Raw genomic sequence first — 12,110 nt, forward strand, 5'->3', positions numbered from 1 at the left:
TTAGGTGTTTTATCATTTCATATGTTATGTTTAAGTATTCAATCATTTTGAGTTAGTATTTGTGCATGAAATAGGGTTTAGTTTTGTTCTCTTGAATGTGGATATCCAGTCTCCCCAGTACCATTTATTGAAGGGACTATCCTTTCCCTATTGTGTATTCTTGGTGCCCTTGTCAAAGATTAGTTGACTGTTTCTGTGTGGATTTATTTCTGGGCTCTCTATTTTGTTCCATTAGTCTATGTGTCTGTTTTTATTCTGGTATCATACTGTTTTGATTACTGTAGCTCTGCAATATAGTTTGAAATCAGGAAGTGTGATCCCTCCAGCTTTGTTCTTCTTTCTCAAGATTGCTTTGACTATCTGGGGCTGTTTGTGGTTCCATACTGAATTTAGGATTGTTTCTTCTATATCTTTGAAAAAATGCTACTGGGATTTTGATAGGGATTGCACTGAATCTGTAGATTGCTTTGGATAATATGGATATTTTAACAATATTAATTCTTCTAATCCATAAACATGGGATATCTTTCCATTTATTTGTGTCTTCTTCAGTTTCTTTCATCAGTGTCTTATAGTTTTCAGTGTACAGATCTTCCATCTCCTTAGTTAAATTTATTCCTAAGTATTTTATGTTTTGATGCTATTTATTGTAAGTGAGACTGTTTTCTTAATTTCTTTTTCAGATACTTCATTGTTAGTGTATAGGAACTCAACTGATTTTTGTATGTTGTTTTTGTATCCTGCAACTTTACTGAATTTCCTTATTAGTTCAAACAGTTTTTTGGTGGAGTCTTTAGAGTTTTTTATATATAAGATTATGTCATTTGCAAACAGGGACAGTTTTACTTCTTCCTTTCCAATTTGGTTGCCTTTTATTTCTTCTTCTTGCCTAATTACTCTGGCTAGGACTTCCAGTACTATGTTGAATAGGAATGGAGACATAGGCACCCTTGTCCTGTTCCTGACCTTAGAGGAAAAGCTTTTAGCTTTTCACCATTGAGTATGTGATGTTAGCTGTTGGTCACCCAGTTGGGTTAATCTCTCCCTATCCCCGACATCTCCAATCTTTTTTTTAGTGTCGATTATAGTGTTTTATATTAGCATTGTTTATGTATTATGAGAACACTCCTGTATTCCCCACCATACCTAGCACAGTTCTTTACCAACAGAGCAGGCTCACTAATTGGTGATCAGTTGGGTTTGTTGAATCTAGTACATTTAAAATATGATTAATTGTACAGCATTTTTCTCCATACCACTGTAGGCATACTGTCATAATATTCACCATGAAAAGTGAATAGCTGTTGAGTGTTTTGAAACTCTACCTTTGAAAGTGTACCTTTTCCACTCTCAAAATAGAAAATAAATTATATAATGTTGTATGGTAATAAAATAAAGGATTATGAATGATAGATAATAAAGTGAGTTTGAGACCTGTATTAATCTATTATTGGTGTCCTTGTCCATTCTGTGTAGTCAGTTCAGCTTTCGCCAGGACAATACGAGCTAATTCCTGCACCAGTTCCCAAGCATGCTTCCAGGTAATTATATACTTATTAAATTGCTTTTACTAATTTCACTCATGCCTTTCTATTTACATGCTTAACCACCAACACTAATGACTTTTTTTTTTTTTTTGGCTGCGTTGGGTCTTCGTTGCTGTGCATGGGCTTCTCATTGCTGTGGCTTCTCTTGTGGAGCCTGGGCTCTAGGCGCATGGGCTCAGTAGTTGTGGTGCGTGGGCTCTAGGGCACACGGGCTTCAATAGTTGTGGTGCTCAGGCTTAGTTGCTCTGCGGCATGTGTGATATTCCAGGACCAGGGATCTAACCTGTGTCCCCTGCACTGGCAGATGGATTCTTAACCACTGCACCACCAGGGAAGTCCCAACACTAATGACTTTTAAACCTCATTTATGCCCATCATATTAGATTAGCATTTTAAAAAATATTTATTATTTATTTATTTGGTTGCACTGGGTCTTAGTTGCGGCTTGCCGGCTCCTCAGTTGCAGCACATGGGCTCCTTAGTTGCAGCAGGTAGGCTCCTTAGTTGCGACTGGCGAGCTTGTTAGTTGTAACACGTGGGCTCCTTGTTGTGGTATGTGAACTTTTAGTTGTGGCATGCATGTGGGATCTAGTTCCCTGACCAGGGATCGAACCTGGGCCCCCTGCACTGGGAGCACAGAGTCCTATCCACTGTGCCACCAGGGAAGTCCCCAGATTAGCATTTTAAAATATTTAATGAGAGACAGGGAATATGTTAAAGATCCTCACATTAAAAAAAAATAAATTTAGAAGATCATATCTTTTTTTGTTTTTTTAATATAGGAGCTTTGTATTTCGTTCTACAGTTCAAAGGTTTCCAACAGGCTGCTTCACTCCTGTAAGTATGTTGGTAGACAATTAACTCATGATGAATTTGATGTTTAAAATATGCCATGATTCCTTTTTTTTTTTTTTTGCGTTACGCGGGCCTCTCATTGTTGTGGCCTCTCCTGTTGCGGAGCCCAGGCTCCGGACGCGCAGGCTCAGCGGCCATGGCTCAAGGGCCCAGCCGCTCCGCGGCATGTGGGATCTTCCCGAACCGGGGCACGAACCCGTATCCCCTGCATCGGCAGGCGGACTCTCAACCACTGCGCCACCAGGGAAGCCGGAATTAAATACTTTTGAGACTATAAAACCAGGAGAAAATATATTAGCATATATCTAATTTTAGGATAAGGCTGATTTCTGAGATAACAGCAGTGGATGAATTGCAAAGGAAAAGAAGTCTTAGATTTGATTACATAGCATTTTGAATTTTTTGTACATCAGGGAACAAACTGTAAACAAAGTTATTAATAGGCAAATGTGAATTAGGAAAAGTATTTTCAACATACATGGCAGATAAATGGTTAATGGCCTTATCTGAAATTCTCTTGATGATTTATAGGAAAAACACCAATAGAAAAGTAAAACAGATGAAGGCAGTGAATAGACAATTCATAAAATAAGAAATTCAGATATCCAGTAAAGGTGAAAAAATTTTTATTTCACTAATACTTAAGTGTGAGAAACTAAAAAGCTAATTGAAAACCTCTGTATGTGGGTGGTGTGGTGGGCTAAATAATAGACCACAAAGATGTTCCCACGTCCTAATGCCCAGAACCTATAAATGTTACCAGATGGCAAAAACTTTGCAGATGTGAGTATGTTAGGTATCTTGAGATGGAAAAATTATCCCGGATTATCCAGTGGGCCCTAAATGCAATCACAAATGTCCTTATAAAACAGAGGCAGAGGGAAATTTAAGAAAGGAGGAGAAAGCAATGTGACCAGGGAGGTGGAGATTTGAGTGATGCGGCCAAAAGCCAAGGAAGGCGGCACCACCAGAAGCTGGAAGAGGAAGGGAATGGATTCTAACAGCCTCCAGAGGGACCACAGGCCTCTCGACACCTTGATTTTAGCTCAGTGACATTGATTTGGGACTTCTGGCCTCTAGGACTATGAGAGAGTAAAATTCTGTTGTTTTAAGCCACCAACTTTCTGGTAATTTGTTATAGCAGCCACAGGAAACTAATACAGGTGGGGATTATTTCCAGGTGGATTTCACAGTAGACTGATAAGATGAGGACTGGCTTTTCCTCTCTGTAGCTCATAAATGTTTGTATCTGTTAGGCTTTCTCTTTTGAACTTCTCAGTTGCTTCAGAATGACTCCTCAGCCTCCTGCCTAGGCTATCAGCTGGTTGCCATGTTCTGGTTACTGAGTGGGGGAACGGGCTGTGCTGGGGTGGTGGTGTCTCACCATTCATTGTGCAGAAGTTCTCTCTCTCTTTTTTAATTGAAGTATAGTTGATTTACAATATTTTGTTAGTTTCAGGTATACAGCAAAGTGATTCTGTTTTTTATATATATATATATATATTTTTTTTTCAGATTATTTTCAGTTACAGGCTATTACAAGATATTGCATATAGTCCCTGTGCTATACAGTAAATCCTTGTTGCTTATCTGTTTTATGTGTAGTAGTTTATATCTATTAATCCCATACTCCTACTTTATCCTCCCCTCCACCTATGGTAACCATAAGTTTGTTTTCTATGTCTATTCCTGTTTTGTATATAGATTCCCTTGCATTATTTTTAAGATTCTACATGTGAGTGATATCATATGGTATTTGTCTTTCTCTTTCTGACTTCACTTAGTATGATAATCTCTAGGTCCATCCATGTTGCTGCACATGGCAATATTTCATTCTTTTTTATGGCTGAGTAATATTCCATTGTATATATACATACCACATCTACTTTGTCCATTCATCTGTTGATGGGCATTTGAGTTGTCTCCATGTTTGCCTGTTGTAAATAGTGCTGCTATGAAAATTGGGGTGCATGTATCTTTTCAAATTAGAGTTTTCATGTTTTCCAGGTATGTGCTCAGAGATGAGGTTGCTGGATGGTATGGTAACTCTATTTTTAGTTTTTTAAGGAACCTCCATACTGTTCTCCATAGTGGCTGCACAAATTTACATTCCTACCAACGGTGTAGGAGGATTCCCTTTTCTCCACATCCTCTCCAGCATTTGTTATTTGTAGACTTTTTAAAAAAAATTTTATTTATTTATTTATGGCTGTGTTGGTCTTCGTTTCTGTGCGAGGGCTTTCTCTCGTTGTGGCAAGCGGGGGCCACTCTTCATTGCGGTGCGTGGGCCTCTCACTGTCGCAGCCTCTCCTTTTGCAGAGCACAGGCTCCAGGCGCGTAGACTCAGTAATTGTGGCTCATGGGCCCAGTTGCTCCGCAGCATGTGGGATCCTCCCAGACCAGGGCTCGAACCCGTGTCCCCTGCATTAGCAGGCAGACTCCCAACCACTGTGCCACCAGGGAAGCCCTATTTGTAGACTTTTTGATCATGGTCATTCCTACCAGTGTGAGGTGATACCTCATTGTAGTTTTGATTTGCAGCGATGCTGAACATCTTTTCATGTGCCTGTTGGCATGTGCCTGCCTATGTCTAGAAGTTCTCTTAATTCCTGTTTTCAGTAAAAGCCCCTGTCCTAACAGTGCCTGGGGCTCCTGGGTCCAGATCTCTGGCTCAGTCTCCCTGGAAATGAAAACCTCCGTCTCCTACAGGGATGAGGGAAGGGTAGCTACCTGACTGCTGGGAGTAGGTAGGTAGGGACCTGGGGAAAAGACACTCAGTCAATCTTCCTGCTTTCAGCCTTACCCTCACCTCCACCTCACAGGTGTCTAAAGCCTGAAATTTCTGAGCTGTTCTTGGATTCTGTGGAGCAAATCAGCCTGCTTCTCATCAGCAGGCCGTCTCCACACACTGGGCTTTAGCATTCTCCACGCTGCTACCTCAGGGACCACTCCTCCACACCGTTTCACATCTTCCCCAAACACATGATCTCTGTTGGCTGTTGTCTCTTCGCTTGGTTGTGTGTGTGTGTGTACAGGTGTATATGTCTGGGGGGAGATAGTTGTGCCTTTTTTATTTGATCGGGGAGGAATGGAGATAAATGCATGTGTTCAGTTCGCTTTGGCAGCAAGTAGTCAAGACATCAGTTTTTTTTCCCCCCACTGGCTGATACTGTATTTCCTTTGAAATGCATGCGTTAAATGAATGCCATGAGTTAATAATGATTTATTTACTACTAGTAGACGGACTCAGTTAAAATTAATTTGGTTTTAGTTCAGGTTAGGCATCCTGAAGGATGAGCAGCCTGGTACGTGAAATAGCACAAAGCAGTTGATTCTGACAGCTTTTGCCTTTGTTCTCGTTGCTTTACGGAGGAGAAGTTTTTCGGACATCCTTATTCTGCCGTTTTCATTGATGTCACCTCATTCATCCCATTTTATAAATAAAAGTGATTCACAATTTGAAGCATCTTGTCCTTCAACCAAATGAAAAGAATACTTTCATGGAAAATGTTCCAAGACAAAGAAATAGCTCAGGGATGTGATTCATTTCTGTCCTAAACACACACTCCCGGAGCAGACTTGCGGGTTTGTTAGATCCACAAACTTGTAAACGGCACAGAGCAAATGGCTTTGATCCCAACGGTAGGAGATGGTGGCACGCAGTGTGAGTGTGGTGAAGAAATGATGCTTGCTAGGAGGACATCATCCCAGACCTTCCGGAGATAAATGCATTAATCCTTAGGCCTTTATCTGGAAACTGATTTGATCACTTTTATCATTCAGTTTCCTTGTTCTAGATATTAATGTCATAGTCATAGAACTGTCAAGGACTCTTAGAACTAGAAGAAACTTAACTGTTCTGCTGGGGTCAGTTTTGATGATGGTGGTGACCATCATTCACTGGTTTTCTGGTGCCAGGCACAGTGCCCAGTGACTGACGTACCCCATATCATTTCATCCTTACTGCAGTGTGGGGAGGGTGCTATTTATCATCTCTCTTTGATAGTTTAGGAAATGGAAGGCAGTGGCCCAAGGTAGAGCCAGGACTTAGACCCAGTCTATGGTGACTCAGAACCTGAGCTGCACCGTGAGTGAGCTTGACCAAGTGACTTGCTTAATGTCTTTAGATGTGTAGAGCTGATCTGGGGTCAAATCCAAGTGGCAGACATTGTACCGTCTCTGGAGTCACGACTCCCCACTGATGACTGAGGCTTATTCATGGGGCCGGGTTGGCCTGCTTGACCCCGTTTGCAGTGGGATGAGTTCTGTCTCCTGCGAGGCCCACATGCCAGCCCGCCTACTGGGCCTTGATCATCGAAGATCCTTACGATGGAGGGCCGCAGCTTAGGCTCCTGCTGAGAGCCTTGCTACACTGGCTTTTCTTTTCTTTTTTTAACTTTTTATTTTAATAAATAAATTTATTTATTTATTTAATATTTTGGCTGCGTTGGGTCTCCATTGCTGCGTGCGGGCTTTCCCTAGTTGCAGGGAGCGGGGGCTACTCTTCGTTGCGGTGCGCGGGCTTCTCAATGCGGTGGCTTCTCTTGTTGTGGAGCACGGGCTCTAGGCACGTGGGCTTCAGTAGTTGTGGCTTGTGGGCTCTAGAGCGCAGGCTCAGTAGTTGTGGCGCACGGGCTTAGTTGCTCCGCCGCACGTGGGATCTTCCTGGACCAGGGCTCAAATCCGCGTCCCCTGCATTGGCAGGCGGATTCTTAACCACTGCGCCACCAGGGAAGCCCTAAAAAATTTTTTATTGAAGTATAGTTTATTTACTATGTTGTATTAGTTTCAGGGGTACAGCAAAGTGATTCAGTTATACATACACACATATATATACATATATATATTTTTCAGATTGTTTTCCATTGTAGGTTATTATAAGATATTGAGTATAGTTTTCTGTGCTATACAGTATTGGTTATCTATTTTATATATCTATTTTATAGTGTATATATGTTAATCCTAAATTCCTAAAGGACATTTTCAAACATGTAAAACTTCATAAGAATTACCTCCAAGATACCCTTTTTAAAGATGCCATTGGTGATAAAATACAGCAAAACAAAGGAGTAATCCAGAAAGAGTAAGGGATGGGATCCAGGAGAAAGTGGATCCAATTTGGCAAAGTAGTTAAAAGATGTCCCCAGTGGACCACTGTACAGCAGGCTGAGAGAGAAACCAATCCACATTTGAGAAAGAAACAAAAGAACTCCAGAAGGAATGTTTCTAAGGAAGAAGGGACTCAAAAACAGCTGATGTGATGGGAAAATTTAAGAAAGTATGTATAGCAAAGTGTGCAAGTGAAAAAACAAGGCACTAATTAACTCCAGGTAAAACAAAAGACGGTGCAAGACAAGAAATCATATTATATAACTTGACTCTGCAAGGAATAATATTTATTTAGTAAACATTGGTGAGTGATTTAAAATGCTATTTTGAGTGGATGGGGAGGGAGAAATAGTGGATAGAGCAAGAGAGCCATATCTTCATTTATTCCAGGACATCACCAAGAGATAATTTCTAAAATATAAATTAAAGAATAACAATATGAACATATTATTTAGTGATAAGGAAATAACTTCCAGAAGAACAACTAAGAGTTAAAAATAGCTGTCTTAGGCTCTCTAGAGCCTGCTCAGACATGTGTGCCTAAGACATATGTGGAAAAGATGTTTCTAAGAGTGCTAGTTGCCTAAAAGAATCAGAATAGTATCATTTCAGTGAACGAACTGTGTTCACCATCCTGTGCTGCCTGTTATACACTCTTAAAAACAAAACCCATTAGGGAATGAAATTGGAGAGGGATGAGACCAAAGACTTCTGTTTTTCATTATAAGGCTTTTGGTTCCAGTTGATTTTTAAAACGATTTTTATCTATAAAGTGAATAAAATATCTTAAAATTTAAGTAAAAATATATTTAAAAATTTAAGTTAGAATAAAAATGAGTGAATAAAATTTGGAAAATATAGAAAATTATATTTTTAAAATTTCCTATTACTCATAAGCAGCCAATAATGTTAAGTAATTTTCTCCCTTTTTTTCTGTGCAGTTTTAAAAACATACTTGTGATTATGGTACACTACAATTTTATATCCTTTTTTTCAATTAGCGTGTGTACCACTTTCATGTTATTAGAAATCCTGTTAAACTTTCTTTTTACTGGGTAAATAATCAAGTTATCACATCTCAGTTTATTCACCCATTCTCCTGTTGATGATTAACCTCGTTTTCAATTATTCCTTATACAGGAGTCTTCATTATCTAAGTATAACTTAACCCACAAAAAAGACCTATTAAGGTGAACCTACTTTAAATGGAATCAAAATATCAGAGTAATCAATAAAGTTATTGAACTTTACTGAAAAAGAGTTAAACTAAATGAACCTATCTATGAAACAGAAACAGACTCACAGACATAGAGAACAGGCTTGTGGTTGCCAAGGAGGGGGGCGGTAGGGGCAGGATGGATTGAGAGTTTGGGGTTAGCAGATGCAAACTATTATATATATAAAATGGATAAACAACAAGGTCCTACTGTAGAGCACAGGGAACTATATTCAATATCCTGTGATAAACCATAATGGAAAATAATTTTTGAAAGTATGTATATATGTATATATAACTGAATCGCTTGGCTGTACAGCAAAAATTAACACATTGTAAATAAATCATACTTCAATTAAAAAAAGTTAAACGAAAAATCATGAAAATATAACTGCAACTATGTACTAAATCATATTAAAAAAGGAAATTGTGTTGATTTTAGTTTATTTTTTCTGACAGTATTTTATGATAGCATAGTGACATCCTTCATTTCATATTTGACATTCTAATGAAATCATAAAGAACAAATTTTAGAAAAAAATACTTGAAGGTTCATCAGTTTTCCCAAGGGTGTCTTCTTTGATATTGTAAATCATTCTTTACTGGAGTGCCAATAATGTCACAATCCTTGTCCAGCTTTTCTTCTTTCTTTTTAGCTGATCTAACTTTGCTGGAACCTCACTGGTCAATCAAAGACTGTTCCTGTGATTTAGGCGCTTCATTACTTACATCAACTTCACGAAATCTTGCATTATTTGGTAAAATTTGCATTTTCATGTGAAGTGGATTTGCATTTTATTTGCAGTGTGTTGTTGAATATTTAATGAGGGAGAGAAACTGACTCACAAAGAACCTCACCTGTCTGCGGTGGTAGATGCTAGTGTTAAGCAGGGAGGGATATTTGAATAGGATATACTTTTATTAGTGGTCAGCTCTTTGGAGAATTCTTTTGTGCTATGACAAATTCTGTCTACATTCACAGCTTTGTTATGCAAGGACAATGGTGCTGAATACATAGATCAAAAGACTAAGACAACGCATAAAGTCTTTTCTAAACTTGGGAATCATTTTTTATAGATCATCACAAATAGGATTTACTAGAGTAGAGATTATGTACAGGTTCTTGATCTGTTTAAACAAGTAGTACATTAATTTATATATCTCCACCGGCAATCAAGAGAGTACCGGGGGACTTCCCAGGTGGCACAGTGGTTAAGAATCTGCCTGCCAGTGCAGGGGACGTGGGTTCAAACCCTGGTCTGGGAAGCTTCCACATGCTGTGGAGCAGCTAAGCCCGTGTGCCACAACTACTGAGCCTGTACTCTAGAGCCCGTGAGCCACAACTACTGAGCCTGCATGCCACAACTACTGAAGCCCGCGTGCCTAGAGCCCGTGCTTCTCAACAAGAGAAGCCACCACAATGAGAAGCCTGCGCACTGCAACAGGGTAGCCCCTGCTCTCCACAACTAGAGAAAAGCCCTCTTACAGCAATGAAGACCCAATGCAGCCAAAAATAAATAAATAGATAGATAGACAGATAGATTAACAAAAGAGAGTACCGGGACTTCCCTGGTGGTCCAGTGGTTGAGACGCTGTGCTCCCAATGCAGGGGAACTAAGATCTCGTGTGCCACAGAGCTCGGCCAAAAAAAAAAAAGAGTGCCTATTTCACAAAATTTTTATAAATCTTGTATATCGTTGTAATTTGATGGCAAAAGAATGATATCTCATTATTTTAATCTGTAGGATCGGAGGCTACACATTCTAATTATTTGTTAGCCAGTTCCTTGTGGCCCTTCTTGCATACCTTCTGGCCACATTCTTTACCCAGCTATCTATTGGGTGGAGCTTTAACATTCTTTTTTGTTGATTTGTATAAACTCTATAGTGAAGAGACATTAGCAGTTCTATTTGTGGAAGTTTTTCAGGGATTTTTGCCTTTTACTTTGTGTTTTTTTATATACAGAAGTTTAAAATGTAAAATTTTTTTTTTAAGTTTGTTTTGATATGGACCATTTTTAAAGCTTTCATTGAATTTGTTACAACATTTCTTCTGTTCTTTGTTTTGGTTTTTTGGCTTCGGGGCATGTGGCATCTTAGCTCCCTGACCAGGGATGGAACCCACACCTCCTGCATTGGAAGGCGAAGTCTTAACCACTAGACTGCCAGGGAAGTCCCTAAAATGTAAAATGTTTATGTCATCAAATTAGAGAGTTTGTAATCACCTTCTGGAATGTAAGATCCTTCAAAGAAGGGGCTGTCTTATTCAATGGTGCTGCAAGGTCCCCAGCACCTAGGACAGTGCTCCAAAAATGTGTCGAATGAAACCTATGTATCCTTTCCTTTTCCAAATTTCCAATTTTCCATTGCTTTTGTATGTATCCTTTCCACCACTTAAAAAATTCTCTCCAGAGACATGACATCACTTTAATTTTCTTTGGTTTTTTTTTTGGCATTTTGGTTTTTTTTTTAACCAACTTGTCACTCTTTAATCCTTCTGAAATGCATCTTGTGTAAGGTCACAGTGCCACTTGAGCCCTGTTGATTTAGGACGGGTTGCCTCACCGTTGGTATACATGAAACCTACGATCACCAGAAATCTGACCTGTAGATCAGGTGCAATGGAGTACGACAACCTATAGACATTCACCAAGTCACTTTAAACCCTTTAGGGAATGAGGCAGGTTATAAAAGATGGATACATACAGGTGTGTATCTCTTCCTTCTTTCTTTCCATCATCTGTGAAAATTAGCTCATTGAAATGTGTTAATCATTTATGCCTAGAATCTCCAGGAGCAGCCTATCAAAAAATGAGTGGATGACCATGTGAAGGCATGGCAGATTACTACACCATTTTTTAGTTGTAAAAAGTACAGTATCTTGGAATTTGAAAATCCTCTAGGGTCTTATGTGCCTGAAGGCCCCTCCATGTGGATGAGCCATTATCACTTGTTAAAAAGATGCAGCCTTCTTGTTTATGTCAAGGATTCCATTGATGAATTACACTCTGTCCCAAGGTGTAGGTGGCTCTCAGGAGCAGCAGTTGGGAAGGGATTTGTCTGGTTGGAAGATGGTTTCTAATCTTCAGATTACCAGTGTAAGGTTGCATACTTATTGGCTATTTCAGTTATTGTTGAAATAATAATAATAATTGATTATAGATCAGCATAATTGTTTTGTCCATAGGAAAGACTGTGAAGAGTGTTTATGTGAGCATTTTGGGATAGACACCAGAAGATATGTTCTACCAAAAGTAAAAAGGACCGTTTTTTACCCACAGAAAAGAATTGTATTGGAAAATTCTACAAGCCACCATTCCCTTTTTTTTTTTTTTGTGGTACGCGGGCCTCTCACTGTTGTGGCCTCTCCCCTTGCGGAGCACA

General features: G+C 39.4%; 1 protein-coding gene across 1 annotated transcript in view; it reads left to right on the forward strand.

The window, feature by feature from the left end:
* STPG4 (sperm-tail PG-rich repeat containing 4) overlaps positions 1-12,110 on the forward strand; it is a 38,216-nt gene that overhangs the window by 14,934 nt on the left and 11,172 nt on the right. Inside the window, 2 exon segments of the mRNA XM_060168958.1 lie at positions 1,477-1,541; positions 2,330-2,384. Coding sequence (XP_060024941.1) covers positions 1,477-1,541; positions 2,330-2,384 — 120 coding nt within the window.

The sequence above is a fragment of the Lagenorhynchus albirostris genome, chromosome 13 (genome assembly GCF_949774975.1).
Source record: "Lagenorhynchus albirostris chromosome 13, mLagAlb1.1, whole genome shotgun sequence".
NCBI lineage: Eukaryota > Metazoa > Chordata > Mammalia > Artiodactyla > Delphinidae > Lagenorhynchus > Lagenorhynchus albirostris.